Source organism: Staurois parvus, unplaced genomic scaffold, assembly GCF_062004578.1.
Source record: "Staurois parvus isolate SC_StPar_1 unplaced genomic scaffold, SC_StPar_1.0 ptg000089l, whole genome shotgun sequence".
Lineage (NCBI taxonomy): Eukaryota > Metazoa > Chordata > Amphibia > Anura > Ranidae > Staurois > Staurois parvus.
Genome location: NW_028317885.1, coordinates 3,512,712 through 3,533,360, shown reverse-complemented (window position 1 = coordinate 3,533,360; position 20,649 = coordinate 3,512,712). Strand labels below are relative to the sequence as shown.

Sequence of the window (20,649 nt, the reverse complement as noted above, 5' to 3'; positions counted from 1 at the left end):
AAAGACTGCTTGAAAAAGCAAAAATGTGACACATAAAGTGTTTGATAAAATGTTATTGTTCTTTAATGTCAGGATTACAAGAAATTCTTCCACCCCCTCATAGTTTATTTTTAGGGATCTTTGTGTATGTGTATCTGTAAAATCCAACACATCAAGCTGCTTTCCAGGGATAATTTGATGATAACAAAACTTTAAAAAAATTCAGATTTATGTGCCGAGACTGGTGGTTCTGGCTGGATCATTTCCTTAAAAAATGTTTTAACCTGGAATCGTTCTTTAAAATTTGAATGAATAACTAAAACTTGAATGAATAGCTCTAAATAAAACCCATGACACCCTTTGAACACCTTGGTATACTGAAAACTATGTTTCAACCCATATATTCCATTACAGGGTGAGCCAAAAGTAGGCACTACATTGCTGATTGGATTATGGCATTTTACTTTAATTCTATTTCTTTTTTTTAGGGCGGTGTTTAGTGTCTTAAGTGCAACATCCATTTATCCTGTTCCTGAAATTGTGCCAATCTGTATTCTCATAGGTGTTCGAAATGTCCTCCATCAATGTTGCAACATTCCTGGATCCATTCCCAGACACTTAGTAGCACACAAATTCTGGTTGAAATTAATGTCCATAAATGTTTGTGAGGTAAACTCCTTCAATTCATCCATTATGTGGGGCTTCATCTCAAAAACCTTATTCTTTACTATGCCCCCAAAAAAGAAGTCCATAGGTCACACGGCGAACTGTGCTGGAAGTGGGTATCTGTCAAAACCAGGTACCCTCTCCCCCCTCCCCCCCAAAAGGTGTCAAATGTGGCAGTGGAGGTGGGGAGGAGGCAGATAAGCGTAGCTTTCACTTTTCAAAGAGGAAAATGAATGCAGTTATCACCTTTAAGAACTAGTAAGTTGCAATATATAACAATTTTGTTCTTAGGCTTTAGGTATTTTAGTAAATATAAACCTATTCCCCTACATTACACTGTAATATACATAACAATATGGTCTTAAAGCGAAACTTCACTCTACAAATTGTCTTTGTGTCCATGCCCCAAAAATAGCTGGTGTCTTTATTTTTTAGGGGAGCTGTTTAATTTTTTTTTTCTTTTTGGTTTATTCTCTAGTTGCCACACCCCAGGTGCAATTCTAGCCTAGGCTCCTGCAGCTCTCTGGGATATCCCTATCATTTAGCTCAGATGGCTGTGAGAGCCCATTCATAGAGCAATGGAGCTGCATTGCACCATTCATGGGCCTGAATGCCAGAAATCTGGAAGAGGAAGCTAGCTGAGGAGACCAAGGTGGTGGCTGGGACACCTGGCCAGCGGATCATTGAAGGACAATGTTGGATCCTCTGGGCAGATGAGCATGTCTTTTGAAACCCAGCATAATAGATATGGGTGGCAATGAGAAAAAGCAGGGGGAAGTGAAGTTGCTACCCACCGCTCCTCATGGTCACTCAGTTGCTTCCTGCTGCTAAGGACACTAAAGAAACAGGATGCAGAATTTGCATGTCTGCATGGATTAGTTTTTTTCATAAAATGTGGCTGATCCATAGGGCCAAGGATCCAAGGATGAGATTAACATAGGGCAGGGGTTATGGTGAGGATCTAGACTGAGCAGTCAAAGATGAAGGGTGCCTTTCAGTGCTGCCTCAGGATTTGCATTATGTAATGATTTTAGTGTTTCCCCTTTAATATAATTGAGAAACCCCCTGAAACATATGGCTGATGTCAATGCACATGGATTATGTGTAAAGACCACTTAAGCCTTATCCTGTGCTGGACCTTTTAGTCAGTGCAGAGTATTAGGTTTAGAGTCAGGACTCTTCTAGAAAGCACTTTAGTAAGAGCTCCCAGACACGTCTCTTAGAGAGCTGATAACACGGGCAGGGAACATGATCCTAGCAAGTACAACATGAGACCATATGATACAGAGATGCCAAAGCACCTGCTTCTTTCTCCATCCCACCCTTGTGAAATGAGCTCCCATAAGCCCAAGATGCATCCTATTTCCTTTTATACTTTAAGCCAGCTCACATTTTCCGATTCTACATGTGCAAATAACATAAGCTCAGTGAATGAAATATGAATGAGCAAACATGAATGCTATTAACATTTTCTGTTTAAAACAAAGATTTCCTCAATTCCTTCTATAGTACATCTTGAAGGGTAAAAGATCAAGGTGTCTACTACTACAGGATGCAAATATTATTACAGATTTTAAATGACCCCTCTATTCTTGGGTTGGTGAGGCAGTAGCTTCGCCTTTACATACCATGGGGTTGATTTACTAAAGGCAAATAGGCAATTCACTTTGTGCAGGAAGTTGAACTCTGTATGGAAATTTTCGCCAAAGACTAGTGAATAAGGAGCACTTTGCAAAGAATACCCAAACTTACCCAAGGAAGAAAACATAAATTTGCTTGCACATGAATGAATGATGGAAATCAACAGAGCTTCACCACATTCACTAAGATCAGGGGGAAAATTACAACAAATTGCAACTTCCCTTGCAAAGCAAACAGTCATTGTGCTTTTAGTAAATCAACCAATATAATGTTTTAAAGATTTGCTTTCTTCTACTTCCTGGGTACCTAGATAAGCTGCTGTAACCACTCATTAAGAATCAATAAGTACTGTTGCCTTAAGTGATTTTATTTATTGCTTTAGGACATCTAAAGTCAAGGGACAGAGAAAGTGTGATGGAAAACATCCAGATAGTAGCAAACCCAGGAATGGTAACAAATAAAAAAGGCTCCCCAATATCAATCTTACAGTTTTTGTATACCTTCATTTATTGAAGAAGATACTACAGCATGACAATCTTGACAATTTTGCATTACTTGAAAGTATAATCTGGAAATTCCCTTTTAACAAATCAATGTAAAATGCAGTAGAATAACTTATGCCAACCATTTACCCATTAGGACTTCACCCTAGAACACATACTTTAACACTCACTGGGGCTGATTGACTAAAACTGGGGAGTGCAAAGTCTGGTGCAGCTTGGCATAGAAACCAATTAGTTTCCAGGTTTTACTGTCAAAGCTTAATTGAACAAGCTGAAGTTAGAAGCTGATTGGCTACCATGCACAGCTGCACCAGATTTTGCACTCTCCAGTTTTAGTCAATCAACCCCACTGTCTTCAGGTTTATTTAAAAAAAATATGCATTTTTGAAAGATTAGGTTAAGGCACCAACAACGGCTTTATTTCAGAATGCTGCACTGCAACACATGGAAACAGGTCTTTTTATCAACATGTGTGTGTAACAATGATGGATCTAACATATCAGCCGAATGCCTTTAGTGCAACCAAGAGATGTTAGTCTTCATCAATCATTTTGTGATTGTATCAGAGTGGTAGTAAACCCATACATATTGGGCACATTAATATGTGAGTATAATACTTACTTTTTTTATCAATTGGATTTGAATAAACTTGTTACACTATGGAAAATCTCTTTCTCCTGAGTGTTTGTACTGTCCTATCCTGATTCTACAAGCCTGTTGTGTGGAAGACTGTGAAGAATCTGGGATGAACCGGCTATTCTTATATGACTGACTACAGTTTGCCTTGATTATCTTGATTATGCGGTGGAGAAGAAAATCATTTGGACACTGGGTGTGGAAGGTCTACCTTTTGTGGAGTTAATTACACGGACTTTCCCTTTCTTTGGACACTTATTAAAGCGGAGCTCCACCCAAACGGGGAAGTTCCGCTTTAATGCTTTGTCCCCTGCTCCCCATTAAGGATTTGCACCTTTGGGGAGTGGGTATCCGAATTTGACAGGTACCCACTCCCACTTCTGCTGCGATGGCCTAAGGCAATCAGAAGCAGAAGTTGTCTTCTCCCCCCTCCCTCCCCGTAGTCTTCTGGGACACGTGACAGGTCCCAGAAGACTACAGGACCATTCACAAAGCGCAGCGCTTCTCACGCATGCGAAGTGGGCACCCGGCTATGAAGCTGCAAGCTGTCACAGCCGGGTGCACAGGGAGAGAAGACGGCCGGTGAAACCAGCCGCGATGAGGACACTACAGGACCGAGGGACAGGTAAGTGACTGCATAACAGTCAGCAGCTACAGCTTTTGTAGCTGCTGACTTTTTTCTTTTTTTTTTCAGCTGGAACTCCGCTTTAACATTTTTTTATTTCATAAGGACATTATATATTTATATTTGATACAGGGTGTTATTATATTATATTATGTGTTATATATTGAATCATATGCAGATAATTATCACTTTATTACTTTTATGAGTAGCGCCTTTTTTGGTTATTCTTTATTTTAGTATGTTTTTCACTTTTGAAGGCAGCTTCTCTTTGTATATGGGATTGAATTGGAGGTGGCGCCTTCACTCTTTTGTTAAACCCATACATATACCCAGTGAAGGGACTGGCATCAGGTGATACACAGAGATGATATCATTCTTCATAAGTTGTACCTGTCTTTCTGCAGTCTTTTCTTCTCTATATTTGTTCAAAATACAGAATTTATAAAGATTGTCTGAGCTTTCCGAAAGCAGAGGGCAGGGAGCTGAAGTTACACTGTAGATATCAATGAGAAATGCTTTGAGAGCTTACTGAAGGAAAAGAACACACACTACTTAACACAGCACACAGGAAAAGAGCTGAGGATATCAATCACAGACTGTGTGCTGAAGCTCTCTCTCCTGTCATCGTTTTTTTCTTGCTTTCAGGAAACCGTATGAGAAATGACTCATGCTGATAGCATAGGAATGAAGCAGCTGACAGAAATTATACTTAGTTCCCTGGATGGAGACAAGTACACACTGTAGAAGGATATGCTTTGTTCATATTGCATGTTTAAGATTTACAACAACTTTACCATTGACTGCTCAAGCCCTGAAAAAGGGGAAGTCTTTTTCCCTCAAAATATTTTGGCAGTATTTAATGCTCTTAACCATTAAATATTTTAAAAAGTGCTTCAAGTGAAATACACTTTTATACCAGTACACATCCTCAGTCCTCAGTACACATCCAAGAAATAACATCAACAATGGATCTTATGTCCATATATTCTGCCTAAATACATGCCGCTGTCTATAACAAGAACACACTCTTATCTTTTATTGTTAAAGCTTCAATGAATTGATTAAAGTTGATTAAAAATAAAATTTGATTTGTTACTAAAGACCTCTTCTTTTGGCTCTGCCTTGTGAAATATGCCTAAAACACATTAAAAGAAATAATGATTTTGTCCAGATGCGTTTGGAAAGCGCTTACCTTCACATTTTTGTGTTATTTCATTAAATTTGTGTCCAGCTGGGCATTTGCACTCGAAAGATCCAACTGTATTAATGCAATTTCCTCCTTGACACATCCCAGGGATGGCTTGGCATTCATCCACATCTGCCCCAAGGAAACAGAACAACAAAAACACAAAATGTTGAAAACATCTCTCAGTATGATCCCTTGCAGCTAATTATTCTTAAGGACCGTCACCAGTTCATTAAAATGAATATTATGTAAGACCGGTTTGTACCAAAATAATTTCCAAACTGGAGATTAAACAAGGAACAGAATATTTTATTAAATGATTTAAAAGAAATCAGCCTCCAGAGGAATATGTGGGTTACATTGGTGATCATCTCCTGCAAACAATACTAATTGACTGGCTATTTCTGGTCTCAATACTTACTGAATCTCAGACCTAGAATAAGTATATATATGTTATGGATCAGGACTGAATTTACTGGAATAACATGGGAGCCAGGTAACTAGAATTTTAGCAATTTGTATGTGGATCAGCTGGTGGAAAAGGGTTGTGTTTTCATCATAGTTCTGTTTATAGCATGATATAGTAATAAAAACAAATAATAACATAATCTAAATCAAACATTTAAAAAAAATTTACGTGACTGTTATTATGGGTTACTGCTTGCTCTTATTATGTAAAACCCATAATTTAAAGCAACAACATTTCTATGGTTTCTATAATAGAGACAAGTACAGGATTAAAAGTGTATTTCCACTTTTGCAGACAAATTTGGATAACACCTACTTTATATTTGTTACATGTTCCCATTCAGATACAGTAGCGTAACTTTATTATTATTATACAGGATTTACAGGATTATATAGTAACTTTAAAACAATTTTTAAAAATTGCAGCTATAGCTCCTAATTCTCTCATCTTTGCTTGTTCAGTTATTACTTAGCCATACATTTGCTTCTCATAGATAGTGATATCCTTGTCTATGTTTGTACTGCATTGGATTTACTGTATTCTGTTGTAGCACTGTGATTGATTTTGTACCCAAAGCTCTTCAAACCAAGGAGCTCATTTATTAAGCAGAGATAATTTATCTCATTTCACTTCTCTCCTCTGTTCCCCTGTTTATGAAGTGGAGGACATTTGTTCTCAGAAGGAGTTTTTCCTCTGAGAACACCTGAGATCTGTGTAGAAGGGGGAGGGCTGCATGTGATTTTGTGAGATAATTGTGTGATTACAGATCACCTGAGTTTAAATAGTGAAACCAAAGTTACAAAGACCATGTAATTACATGAAAATAATAATCACTGACCATTGGTACTTTTTTACGCACATTTTGGCACATTCTGTAAATGTTTACTTTGGCTCCTTTTTGTGAATTTTGGCATTATTTACATGAATTTTGTTGCTTTTTAACATGCTGTATTTTTTTAACATGCATTTTGGTGTGGGTTGTTTAATGTGCATTTTGGTGCTTTTCTATACACATATTTAGGTGCAATAACACACATTTTCACACAAGTTATTTTAACACACATTTTGGTGTGGTTTTTATCGCACATTTTGGTACTTTTCTTAGCATGTATTTTAACCTGTTTTTATGCATATTTTGGCAAATAGAACATCTGCTAGCCACTTTTGGATGCCATTAACAAATAATGGCACTGCAAACATGACATGCATTTTGCATGTTTTCCCAGAACACACACAAAAATGAAAGTAAAAAATTAACCAAAATACATGTTAACAAAGCACCAAAATGCACAAAAAAAAATTCAACACACATTTTTTTAAAAATGCTCATTTTGGTGCATATTTGTCAAATGACAAAATGTGTGGCAAAATGCATGTCTGTTAACAATATTTGGGGTGCCATTAACAATGAATGGCACCCAAAAGAGCACTGTGTATTTTAACACAGTTTTAGCACAATTTGGAATCACGGCAAGAATTGTGCAATGCGGCCAATACTTCTGCAATGCTCAGATGTGAATAGGTCCGAAATGACATTACTATATTGTGTGTGTGTGTATATATATATATATATATATATATATATATATATATATATATATACATACATACAGTGAGGAACAGAAGTATTTGAACATCCTGCGATTTTGCAGGTTCTCCCACTTAGAAATCATGGAGGGGTCTGAAATTCACATTGTAGGTGCATTCCCACTCTGAGAGACAGAATTAAAAAAAAAAATTCAGGAAATCACATTGTATGCTTTTTAAAGAATTTATTTGTCTTGCACTGCTGAACATAAGTATTTGAACACCTGAGAAAATCAGTGTTAATATTTGGTACAGAAGCCTTTGTTTGCAATTACAGAGGTCACACGTTTCCTGTAGTTCTTGACCAGGTTTGCACACACTGCAACAGGGATTTTGGCCCACTCCTCCACACAGATCTCCTCTAGATTTGTCAGGTTTCGGGGCTGTCGCTGAGCAACACGGAATTTCAGCTCCCTCCAAAGATGTTCTATTGGATTTAGGTCTGTAGACTGGCTAGGCCACTCCAGAACCTTGATATGCTTCTCACGGAGCCACTCCTTGGTTATCCTGGCTGTGTGCTTCGGGTCGTTGTCATGTTGGAAGACCCAGCCACGACCCATCTTCAATGCTCTGACTGAGGGAAGGAGGTTGTTGCTCAAAATCTCACAATAAATGGCCCCATTCATCCTCTCCTTAATAAAGTGCAGTCGTCCTGTCCGCTTCGCAGAAAAGCACCCCCAAAGCATGATGTTACTATCCCCATGCTTCACAGTAGGGATGGTGTTCTTGGGATGCAACTCATCCTTCTTTTTCCTCCAAACACGCCGAGTGAAGTTCAGACCAAAAAGTTCTACTTTGGTCTCATCTGACCACATGACTTTCTCCCATGCCTCCTCTGGATCATCCAGATGGTCATTGGCAAACTTCAGATGGGCCTGGACATGTGATGACTTGAGCAGGGGAATCTTCAGTGCAATGCATGATTTGAAACCATGACGCCGTTGTGTTCTGCCGACAGTGACCTTTGAAACTGTGGTCCCAGCTCTCTTCATGTCATTGACCAGCTCCTTCCTTGTAGTTCTCGGCTGGTTCCTCACCTTTCTTATCATCAGTGATACCCCACGAGGTGAGATCTTGCATGGAGCCCCAGTCCGAGGGAGACTGACAGTCGTCTTTAGCATCTTCCATTTTCTAACAATTGCTCCAACAGTTGATCTATTTTCACCAAGCTGCTTGGCAATTTCCCCGTAGCCCTTTCCAGCCTTGTGGAGGTCCACAATTTTGTCTCTGGTGTCTTTTGACAGCTCCTTTGTCTTGCCCATGGTAGTAGTTGGCGTCTGACTGACTGTGGGGTGGACAGGTGTCTTTAAAGAGCTCAGACAGGTGCTACTAAGTTAGATTAATGAGTGGAGTAGAGGTGGACTTTTTAAAGGCACAGTAACAGGTCTTTGAGAGCCAGAATTCTTGCTGTTTCTTAGGTGTTCAAATACTTACAGTCATGGCCGAAATTGTTGGCACCCTTGATATTTCTCCAGGAAATCATGTATTTCTCACGAAACGTATTGCATTAACACATGTTTTGCTATACACATGTTTATTCCCTTTGTGTGTATTGGGACAAAACAAAAAAAGGGAGGAAAGAAAGCAAATTCTACATAATGTCACACAAACCTCCAAAAATGGGCTGGACAAAAGTATTGGCACCCTTTCACAACTGCGGATAAATAAGAATGTTACAAGCATGTGATGCTCCTGTAAACTCACCTGGGGCAAGTAACAGGTGTGGGCAATATAGAAATCACACCTGAAAGCAGATAAAAAGGAGAGACGTTCACTTAACCTTTGCATTGTGTGTCTGTCTGTGCCACACTAAGCATGGACAACAGAAAGAGGAGACGAGAACTGTCTGAGGACCTGAGAACCAAAATTGTGGCAAAATATCAACAATCTCAAGGTTACAAGTCCATCTCCAGAGAACTAGATTTGCCTTTGTCCACAGTGCGCAACATTATCAAGAAGTTTGCAACCCATGGCACTGTAGCTAATCTCCCTGGTCGTGGACGGATGAGGAAAATTGATGAAAGATTGCAACGCAGAATAGTCCGGATGGTGGATAAGCAGCCCCAAACATGTTCCAAAGACATTCAAGCTGTCCTGCAGGCTCAGGGAGCATCAGTGTCAGCGCGAACTATCCGTCGACATTTAAATGAAATGAAACGCTATGGCAGGAGACCCAGGAGGACCCCACTGCTGACACAGAGACATAAAAAAGCAAGACTACAGTTTGCCAAAATGTACTTGAGTAAGCCAAAAGCCTTCTGGGAAAACGTCTTGTGGACAGATGAGACCAAGATAGAGCTTTTCGGTAAAGCACATCATTCTACTGTTTACCGAAAACGGAATGAGGCCTACAAAGAACAAAACACAGTACCTACGGTAAAATATGGTGGAGGTTCAATGATGTTTTGGGGTTGTTTTGCTGCCTCTGGCACTGGGTGCCTTGACTGTGTGCAAGGCATCATGAAATCTGAGGATTACCAAAGGATTTTGGGTCGCACTGTAGGGCCCAGTGTCAGAAAGCTGGGTTTGCGTCCAAGATCCTGGGTCTTCCAGCAGGACAATGACCCCAAACATACGTCAAAAAGCACTCAGAAATGGATGGCAAAGAAGCGCTGGAGAGTTCTGAAGTGGCCAGCAATGAGCCCAGATCTAAATCCCATTGAACACCTGTGGAGAGATCTTAAAATTGCTGTTGGGAAAAGGTGTCCTTCCAATAAGAGAGACCTGGAGCTGTTTGCAAAGGAAGAGTGGTCCAAAATTCCGGGTGAGAGGTGTCAGAAGCTTATTGATGGTTATAGGAAGCGACTGATTTCAGTTATGTTTTCCAAAGGGTGTGCAACCAAATATTAAGTTAAGGGTGCCAATACTTTTGTCCAGCCCATTTTTGGGGTTTTGTGTGACATTATGTCATATTTGCTTTTCTGCCTCTGTTTTATATTTGTTCCAATACATACAAAGGGAATAAACATGTGTATAGCAAAACATGTGTTAATGCAATACCTTTTTTGTGTGAAATACTTGATTTTCAGGAAAAATATCAAGGGTGCCAACAATTTCGGCCATGACTGTATGTTCAGCAGTGCAAGACAAATACATTCTTTAAAAATCATACAATGTGATTTCCTGAATTTTTTTTTTTAATTCTGTCTCTCAGAGTGGGAATGCACATACAATGTGAATTTCAGACCCCTGCATGATTTCTAAGTGGGAGAACTTGCAAAATCACAGGGTGTTCAAATACTTCTGTGCCTCACTGTCTATATATATATATATATATATATATATATATATATATATATATATACTGTTCAGTATATATAAAACACAAATATGCATTTATACATACATAAACATATACAGTTATAATTTATATCAATGTTTAACACCTCTGGTGCTGATATTAGGAAGAAAGCAGCCTTCTTCCTCACATCACAGCAGCTTCTCACCCATATTCTCCAGCTCTGGGCTGGGGAATCTGTGACGGAGATATTTTTAAGAGATGGCCAGTGAGATCTTCAGATCTCGCCTACGAAAAATGGCCATTACTGTAAAAGTGAATGACAGAAGGGTGTGTTCTCTGCTCCTCACCTCAGTTTCATAAACTGGCACACCTGAGAGATCAGCTGTGATCCTCAGGATCTCAAATTTTTTTCTCTCTTTCATAAATGGACACCCGAGCGCATTGTTTTTGTCATTTTGTGTTCTTTTCTGTATACTGAAAATTGATATTTAAAGAATTTTAAAAAATGCAAAAAAAAAGGCATGACTAGGCCCAGAGTGGGAAGGAAGATGTGTAAGGGGTTAATGATAGTATTAGGGTTGGTAAAGGATAGCTGGGGGATCTGGTTGGTAGAGGAGAGTGTAGATGGGGTTTTCTGCACTTTAGGGTGGGGTGTCCTGGGGAGGGGCGTCAGTTGGGAGCTGGACGTGGGAGAGAGAGCTTCCCTCCCGCCCTCCCTGTTTGGTGAGTGTTGAGTTCCTCCTGGGGGAGGGGGTTATTTCGGTTCCTGGGTGGTGGTTGGTCTTTGGAGGCGGTTCTTATCTTGGAGGTACAAAATGGTGTGGGACCCATCGTTGGTATGGTGTGCCCGGGAACATTCCAGTTAACCAAGGTTTAACTGGAAGGTGGTGGTGCTGCACTGCGGACGGTATGGTTGTCTCCGAGCTGGTTGGTTGCGGCTGGAGGCCTAGTGGAATATGGTTGTCCGCAGGTGCATTTCGGATCGTTTTGGGGGTGCCTTCAGAGACCAACGACAACTCTTTATGTTTTCTGTTATAAGGAATGGTTGATGTGTTTAAACTTGATTTGTTAATAAAAGGCCGTGTTGGCCATTTTACTCCAAAATTGGTGTTGTGTTTTCTGTAAGTATAGTAAGTAAAGGGGATTGGTATGGAAGGGTAATGGTGGTGTAGTGGGGTCTGGATGAACCTATCTCGGGTGCACTAGTCATGCTCTTTTCTGGAAACTGCAGCACTGAAAAATCCTATGCCATTTCCTTTGTTTATGAGGGGGCTGTGGAGCTGCGTTTGTTATAATTAACCCTTTAACACCGGCACCTCCCAGCCGTTTAACCACTTACCGTCCGGCCGCTGTATATAAACGGCCAGACGGTGGCAGTCCAGGGGCGGGTTGCCGCCATTCTGGACTGTGCGTGCTCCCTGGTAGCGCGCAGCACCGCAATCTGGTGCCCGCTGTGTCCTCCTTTGTGCGAGGTCCCGATCATATGATCACTGATTGGCTAATCAGTGATCACATGCAGATTAGTAAGCAAGATGTCATTTCTGACATCATTGCTTACTAAGTGTGAAATCTGTGAATGATCACAGAGGTCACATGGTACAAGGCTATTCACAACAGCCTTGTACCATGTGACAAGCTGTGACCAATCACAGCTCAAACAGTAGTTCTCAATGGCTGCCAGACAGAAGGAGAAATTATTGCTTTTACAGCCTTTATGGGTGTAAAAGCAATCTGTGTAAAAAAAAAAAAAAATCTTCATCACCCCCCACAAGTAGTAGTGTCACCATGGTGAAATTGTACTGCTAGGGTGACAGTATGTAGAAAAAAAAAACATAAATAATAATACAAAAAAATAAAATAAAAATGTAAAAACAATTTTTCAATAATTATAATTTTTGGTTATAAACTTAATTTGGTTATTTTTTTTACTAAACAGATAACTGAATAAATTTTGGCCAAGATTTATGATGAAATATTATTTATTTGCAAAATTTTATAAGAAAAACACTTTTTTTCAAAATTTTTGGACTTTTTCATTTATATAGCAAAAAATTAAATAAAAATCCCAGTGGTGAATAAATACCACCAAAATAAAACTATCTGTCTCAAAAAAAATGCTAAAAAATTCATATGGGTACAGTGTTGCATGACCGCGCAATTGTCATTCAAAGTGTGATAGCGCTGAAAGGTGAAAATTGGCCTGGACAGGAAGGGGGTAAAAGTGTCCGGACTGGAAGTGGTTAAGGAGTTTCTGATGCCGGGAGGTGGAGTGAGGTTTATGATGATGTGACAGCCATGACGGGCTGTCACAGCAACCGGGAGCTTTCCGATAGGCGCCAGTAGCTGTTGCCAGGAGCGCGCAGGACACACGCTCTCAGCACAGGTTTTTTTACATTTCGGTACAGGTTTTGTTTATATTTTTGTACACCTATATGCGCCCTCTTGATGTCAATACCCATCCACTGAGAGGCCGCATATATGCATACTCTTGGTGTAAAGAGGTTAACCAGTTTTTACTGTGCTGGTAGATCTTATGATCAGTTATATCCTGGATGTTCACCCCTCCAGTGTGATGTGTTTTTATCAGTTGTATATCATGTCACCCATGTAAAAAAAATATACGGATAATACTCTTTCCATGAATGAGGATTAGCTGTGATATTGTTTCTACCTAGTTTTCTGTACCATCTCATTTGCCTTGCAGAAGAGTATATCTCGAAATGTGTCCCAATATGAGAAATTGTTACCCAAGTTATACTGTTATCACTAGATGTTTTAAAAGACTAAATTTAATGTTTTTTTTTGTATCGTGACAAATAAAATTTGTATTTTATGTATAATCTAGTACAGGGCTTAAAATTTCAAGTCCTGAGCTACCAGCCAGGCCTTAGAGCAGTGGTTCTCAACCTTTCTAATGCCGCGACCCCTTAATACAGTTCCTCATGTTGTGGTGACCCCCAACCATAAAATTATTTTCATTGCTACTTCATAACTGTAATTTTGCAGTGGGAGGAGTAGTGCCATGTCATTGGTGTCAGTGGAAGGAATAGTGCCCCATCACTGATGTCAGTGGGAGGAATAGTGCCCCATTGTTGGTATCAGTGGGAGGAATAGTGCCCCATCGTTGGTATCAGTGGGAGGAATAGTGCCCCATCATTGGTATCAGTGGGAGGAATAGTGCCCCATCGTTGGTATCAGTGGGAGAAATAGTGCCCCATCACTGATGTCAGTGGGATGAATAGTGCCCCATCACTGGTGTCAGTGGGAGGAATAGTGCCCCATCACTGATGTCAGTGGGAGGAATAGTGCCCCATCGTTGGTATCAGTGGGAGGAATAGTGCCCCATCACTGATGTCAGTGGGATGAATAGTGCCCCATCACTGGTGTCAGTGGGAGGAATAGTGCCCCATCACTGGTGTCAGTGGGAGGAATAGTGCCCCATCACTGGTGTCAGTGGGAGGAATAGTGCCCCATCGTTGGTGTCAGTGGGAGGAATAGTGCCCCATCGTTGGTGTCAGTGGGAGGAATAGTGCCCCATCGTTGGTGTCAGTGGGAGGAATAGTGCCCCATCGTTGGTGTCAGTGGGAGGAATAGTGCCCCATCGTTGGTGTCAGTGGGAGGAATAGTGCCCCATCATTGGTGTCAGTGGGAGGAATAGTGCCCCATCATTGGTGTCAGTAAGGGGAGTAGTGCCCCATCATTGGTGTCAGTGGGGGGAGTAGTGCTCCATCACTGGTGTCAGTGGGGGGAGTAGTGCCCCATCACTGGTGTCAGTGGGAGGAATAGTGCCACATCATTGGTGTCAGTGGGAGGAATAGTGCCCCATCATTGGTGTCAGTGGGAGGAGTAGTGCCCCATCATTGGTGTCAGTGGGAGGAGTAGTGCCCCATCATTGGTGTCAGTGGGGGGAGTAGTGCTCCATCACTGGTGTCAGTGGGGGGAGTAGTGCCCCATCACTGGTGTCAGTGGGAGGAGTAGTGCTCCATCACTGGTGTCAGTGGGAGGAATAGTGCCACATCATTGGTGTCAGTGGGAGGAATAGTGCCCCATCATTGGTGTCAGTGGGGGGAGTAGTGCCCCATCATTGGTGTCAGTGGGGGGAGTAGTGCCCCATCATTGGTGTCAGTGGGAGGAATAGTGCCCCATCACTGGTGTCAGTGGGGGGAGTAGTGCCCCATCACTGGTGTCAGTGGGAGTAGTGCCCCATCACTGGTGTCAGTGGGAGGAATAGTGCCACATCATTGGTGTCAGTGGGAGGAATAGTGCCCCATCATTGGTGTCAGTGGGAGGAATAGTGCCCCATCATTGATGTCAGTGTGGTGGAGGGGAGAATAGTGCCCCATCATTGGGGTCAGGGGGGGGGGGAATAGTGTCCCATCGTTGGTGTCAGTGGGGGGAGGAATAGTGCCCCATCATTGGTGTCAGTGGGAGGAATAGTGCCCCATCATTGATGTCAGTGTGGTGGAGGGGAGAATAGTGCCCCATCATTGGGGTCAGGGGGGGGGAAATAGTGCCCCATCGTTGGTGTCAGTGGGGGGAGGAATAGTGCCCCATCGTTGGTGTCAGTGGGGGGAGGAATAGTGCCCCATCGTTGGTGTCAGTGGGGGGAGGAATAGTGCCCCATCGTTGGTGTCAGTGGGGGGAGGAATAGTGCCCCATCGTTGGTGTCAGTTGGGGGAGGAATAGTGCCCCATCGTTGGTGTCAGTGGGGGGAGGAATAGTGCCCCATCGTTGGTGTCAGTGGGGGGAGGAATAGTGCCCCATCGTTGGTGTCAGTGGGGGGAGGAATAGTGCCCCATCGTTGGTATTAGTCACACAAATGATGGGGCACTATTCCTCCCACTGACACCAATGATACTTACTTTGCTGACCCCTGCTCCAGCCTGGGCTCGCTCTCTCACTTACCTGTCAGCTGTCTTCCTTCTCTGGCCGCTCTCCTCTTCACTCGCTCCGGCAGCTCCCTTGGTCTTCTTTGATGTACGCGCGCTGCCGCTCGGCTCCTCCTCTCCAAGCTCCACCTCCTCGCCGGTGATTGGCCGCCTGTGTGCCTCTCCTGAGTTACAGTTCCGGTGGCCAATCAGCGGCGAGGAGGCGGAGCTGCTGAGCGATCCCGGAGGTGTGGCCAGGTGACAGCAGCGTATCATCCCGCCCACACATCGCCGGAGACTGCTGCGGTGTCTCGGTTAATAAGACCATCGGAAATATGTGTTTTCCGATGGTCTTAGGCGACCCCTGGGAAATGGTCGTTCGACCCCCAAAGGGGTCGCGACCCCCAGGTTGAGAACCGCTGCCTTAGAGTTACTCGCCACCAACAAACACACACAAACAGAGATACCTGTACACACACACAGACATGTACATACACACACACATACACACAGAAACATGTACACACACGCACAGAGACACATGTACACACACACACATACAGATACGTGTATACACACACAGGCACGTACAGATATGCACACACACAGATACATGTACATACACACAGACACGTACATACATACACAGACACATGTACATACATACACAGACACATGTACACACAGACATATGTACGTACAAACACACACACACATGTACATACACACACAGACACATGTACACACACATATACATGTACATACACGCAGACACATGTACAGATACACACATGTACATACACATAGACACATGTAAAATTGTACATGCATACACAGACACACACAAACACACATACATGTACACGTACACACACACCCCCCCCCATAAAAAGTTGCAGTACTTCATTGTTCACTCTCAGATCCGGGTACTGCACTCTAGGGGGAGGCAGAGAGCACAGCACACTCCTTGCTTTGCTTTCACTGTGCTCAGCTATTGAGCAGTCTGACGGCTCCCAGTGCCAATGACAGATCCGGCCTGAGCTCCGAGCCTGCTTAGCAAGACGGCCCTGGCGAACACACTCGCCCCCACCATAATTTCCACTCGCCATTGGCAAGCAGGCGAGTGGAAATTTCAAGCCCTGATCTAATTGAAATGCCTGCAAAGTCCCAATCCAAAATCACTGTTGTGTGGTATATGCTGTTTTAGGGATGTTGGCATTTTGGGATGTGAATGGAGACACTTATTAATATCTTATAGATTTGAACACTGTCTGTCCTAACAAAGGGTTAAAGACATAAAAGCTGGGCTTCTCCATTTTGTGTTCATGAGAGGAAGCTCAGCCTGTCCTTAGCCTCTCTACTGGGACAGACTCCCTCTGAATTTGTTGAGAAATGCTTGCAGTCAGCCATGACACCTTCTCCCAAGAAACATCTAAACTGTAAGACTTTTTAAAAATATTTTTATCTTTTTTTTTAGGTATACTGTGTGAATGAGAACGCATAACAAACTTACAGTTAGGTTTTCTCAACTTTGACTGCAAAAGTGGAAATACAATTTAATCTCACCCTAAAATAACTACCAAAATTTACCCTAAAAAAAAGAACACAAAAGAGAAGTAAAAATTAAGTAACCTCAGTGTGAATTTTAACCCTGTTTAGTTGACTAATACATGTATTGTTTTTTTAATGCGCCCATGAAAAGAAATGCATAAACCTTTACAAAATACCCCCCCCCATCCCCCGCAGTACTGGAAAGTTAGATTACTCAACAGTTTAGTTATATGGCTGCCTCTGTTAACTTTCTGCTGCTTCCTGCCAGACATCCAGACAATAAAAGAATTTATACAGCTGGAAGTATTAGAGCAAAAGCCAAAAACTGTGTCAGAGCTCTCTATCAGGAGGCATGCTCAGAACGAAGTGAGTAACATCTGGGCAAAGGCAATGATTTCAATCAGCTGCTCGCTCTAGCAGAATTAAGCATGTATTGCAGACATAGGTGGTTAAGTAACGTTTTCACACCTCTTGTCAGTTTAAAGCAATCAATCAGCTGACCAATAAAAAGGCAGCGTCCCATGTATGTTGCATGAGGTTGTTGCTTTGTTTTAAGTAAAACAACTGTCAGACATGTTAAAAAATCCTTTTTTCTGATACACGGAGGGATTCTTGTCAGTGTAAAATTCATTAAGGCTTTGGCTTGTCTTGACCTCACTTGCTAATGTCCCACACCCCCCTTTCTACATCATTCTTGTATACAGTCGTTAGGTAATGCATCTGACAATGATTTTCCATTCTCTGTGCAAATGCCGGGGTATGAAACAAGGCAGCCTGTCCAAACTGCTCTAACTCAGTCAACATCAATATATTAGCAGTTGCAGCAGCTCCATGTAGACTGCATACCTTGACACGCTCCTGTTCGAATGTTTGGAATAAAGCCACGGCGGCAGGGATGTGGCTGGGCTGGGCACATCTCACAAGGGTGGCCCCATGCTCTTCCCACTGTAGCACAGCATAGTGTCTTTGTACAAACTATGCCACTCAACTGACCCTGACACATCTGGTTGCTGATAACGGTGAAACAAGGTCCGGTCCTGTAATCTGCAAATAAAAGAATAAAGATGCATAAGAAATTGCCTCCAGCAAACGCATTTATTAGTAATTATTTTTCCTTTCAATACATTTTTATTGATTACGTTTTGATTTTAGAAAATACGCAACCGCTATCATGCCTACAAGCAAAGATATAAATGGGCAGCACAGTGGCTAAGTGGTTAGAACTTCTGCCTGGCAGTACTAGGGTTGCCGGTTCAAATCCCAACCACGGCACCACCTGCCTGGAGTTTGCATGTTCTCCCTGTGCCTGCGTGGGTTTCCTCGGGGTACTCCGGTTTCCTCCCACACTCCAAAGACATGCTGGTAGGTTAATTGGCTCCTGTCTAAATTGGCCCTAGAATGTGTATGTATGTGAGTTAGGGACCTTAGATTGTACACCCCTTGAGGGTTAGGGACCGATGTGAATGTACAATGTATATGTAAAAGCACTGCGTAATGTGATGGCGCTATATAAGTACCTGAAATAAATAAATAAAACAATAGGAGTTAACAGATCAAAACCAGTCATGCACAAAAAAATATCTATAATTGGTGACAATGTAAATGTCATGTAAAAAAAAAACATCAGCCGTATCATGTTGATAAATCAGCGCAAGGAAAGGATGAGGAACTATACACCTATTGCCTAATATCTGACAATAGCAAGAAAAGTAGTAGCTTTTGGAATGCCCAAAGTATATAGTCGAACCAAGAAATACATGGAACACATTGTAAATCATCCCTGCAGGAGAGCCAGTAGGGTGAGAGAAGAAGCAGAAGAAGTGGGGGAGACAAGAAAGGAACAAAAGGAGAATGTCAAAAGCGCTTGAACTTGGGGCTATGGGGCCTCCAAAGTTATAGTAAAGTAAAACTGCCTATTTGTATAGCAGGATGGGCATGTTGAATCCACAGAGTCCATGTTTTAAGAAATCTCTCCTGGATATCTTAAAGAATGCTAGAGAGTTTTTCATTAACAAGGAAGAAATCTAGGCGCAGATGGACTTCCGTAAAGGATATGAACTGTTGTTTCCAAGCTTTCACTAGGAATGTATTATTTTTTATACTTCACAACACTAAGCAAGCATTTGCCTCATTGTAGATTCCAATTTAATGTGTGGAACACAATCAAAAACGGAAACAAGCACATGAAGTCTTACCAATGTTTCTACTGATTCTGTCCAAAAACGTTGGCATTAGCATGAAATGCACACAGATGTATAAGCTACATGCAGATAACTCTCTCGTCTGACCAACATGGAAAACACTAAGCGGTAATATCTATCCTGTTCCAATCTGCCTTGCATGTACCTACAGCCTATAATAAAGCTTGCCTGTAGGTACAGTAAATATCTCCTAAACGTGCAGTGTTTAGGAGATATTCACATGGGATGCAGCCAGTTAAGTCACGATGCATACATTTTGAAAGGACGGCATACCCATGCCATTCCTTCAAAGCTCTGTGCAGGGGTCATCCATACAGCCGGAGCCATTGAATCCGGAAAGAAGAGGGGGTGAAGATGGAAGCACCAGGAAGCCATAACAGCAATGCACTGGAGGGCTCCGTGTGCAGGTAAGTCTGTCATAATGTGTTAGTATGTGGTGCATACTAGTACATTAAAACTTAAACCTGCAGGGGGGCTGATTTTTTGTTATTTTTGTGGCGGCTTACTACCGCTTTAATACTTCCTCAGTCAATGACGTGGGACAAATATGCAGATCAGAAATCAGAGAAAAGTCAGATATCCTCATCTGTATACTTCTTCATGGTCAGTGAAGTATCAAACAAAAGGCTCAGTATGACAGCCTAGCAAACAGGATTTTACAGAATAGGTCACCATTGGAGCAGGTATAATCCTCTCTGTATCAGTTTCCTTTAATGAGAAGTATGATTAACACTTTTTCGGCCATACTTGTGGGTCGCTGGAGTATAATTACTTTTGTCTAGATGTGGCCCCTAATAGTGGGCTATTGATAACTGATGGTGCACAGCTGATCCATGCTTGGGAAGTATCCCAGCTATATTATCGGGATTCACCCCACTGTCTGATTCACAGCTGGCTCCATCTTTCAGCACAAGGCTGAAGGCTGAAGCAAGACGCTCATGCCCCTTCTATGGCCTGGCATTCCAGTGAGCACTGGAGGGGCAGAGTGGAGAGCAATGACTGAAAGTCACTGCTCTCTACCTGGAGTAGACCGAAAACTGAGTAATTTACAGTCCTTTGATCACTCAGTTCTCAGTCTTAGAGTCAATGTGTGACAGCTGCAGCACGGAAGTGAGTATGTGTGTTTATTTATTTTTAAATCCCATATATCTCCTTTAACTAAATTACATCATATTTGAACACTAAAAGGACCTCTGTTGCAGATTTTTTTTGTTTGGGATGCAGTAACCTAACATTTTAGGAAATACTGAAGTCTTTCCATTATGTGAAATGATATATGCTGCCATATTAAACACATATTTCACTCTTCTAATGGTGGCCATACATGCGTCAATTTTATTATCCGATCGATCAAAACAATCAAATCGGCAAACAACTCAATAGCTGTAACTTCCCATCTGATCAATTTAGAGTCAATTTAGATTTGATCAAACTGAGTTGATCAGCCGGGTTGGAAAATATTGACAGTGTTGCATCGACTGGCAGAACTAAGATTC

At 41.9% G+C, this 20,649-nt stretch overlaps 1 protein-coding gene across 1 annotated transcript in view; it reads right to left on the bottom strand.

Moving 5' to 3' along the window:
* The window catches only part of FBN1 (fibrillin 1), a 374,110-nt gene that overhangs the window by 191,565 nt on the left and 161,896 nt on the right, over window positions 1-20,649 (bottom strand). The window contains exons 6-7 of the mRNA XM_089670326.1: window positions 17,799-17,996; window positions 5,243-5,368 (exon numbers count right to left, since the gene is read on the bottom strand). Of these exons, the coding sequence (XP_089526452.1) occupies window positions 5,243-5,368; window positions 17,799-17,996 (324 nt within the window). The remainder of the gene's footprint in view (window positions 1-5,242; window positions 5,369-17,798; window positions 17,997-20,649) is intronic.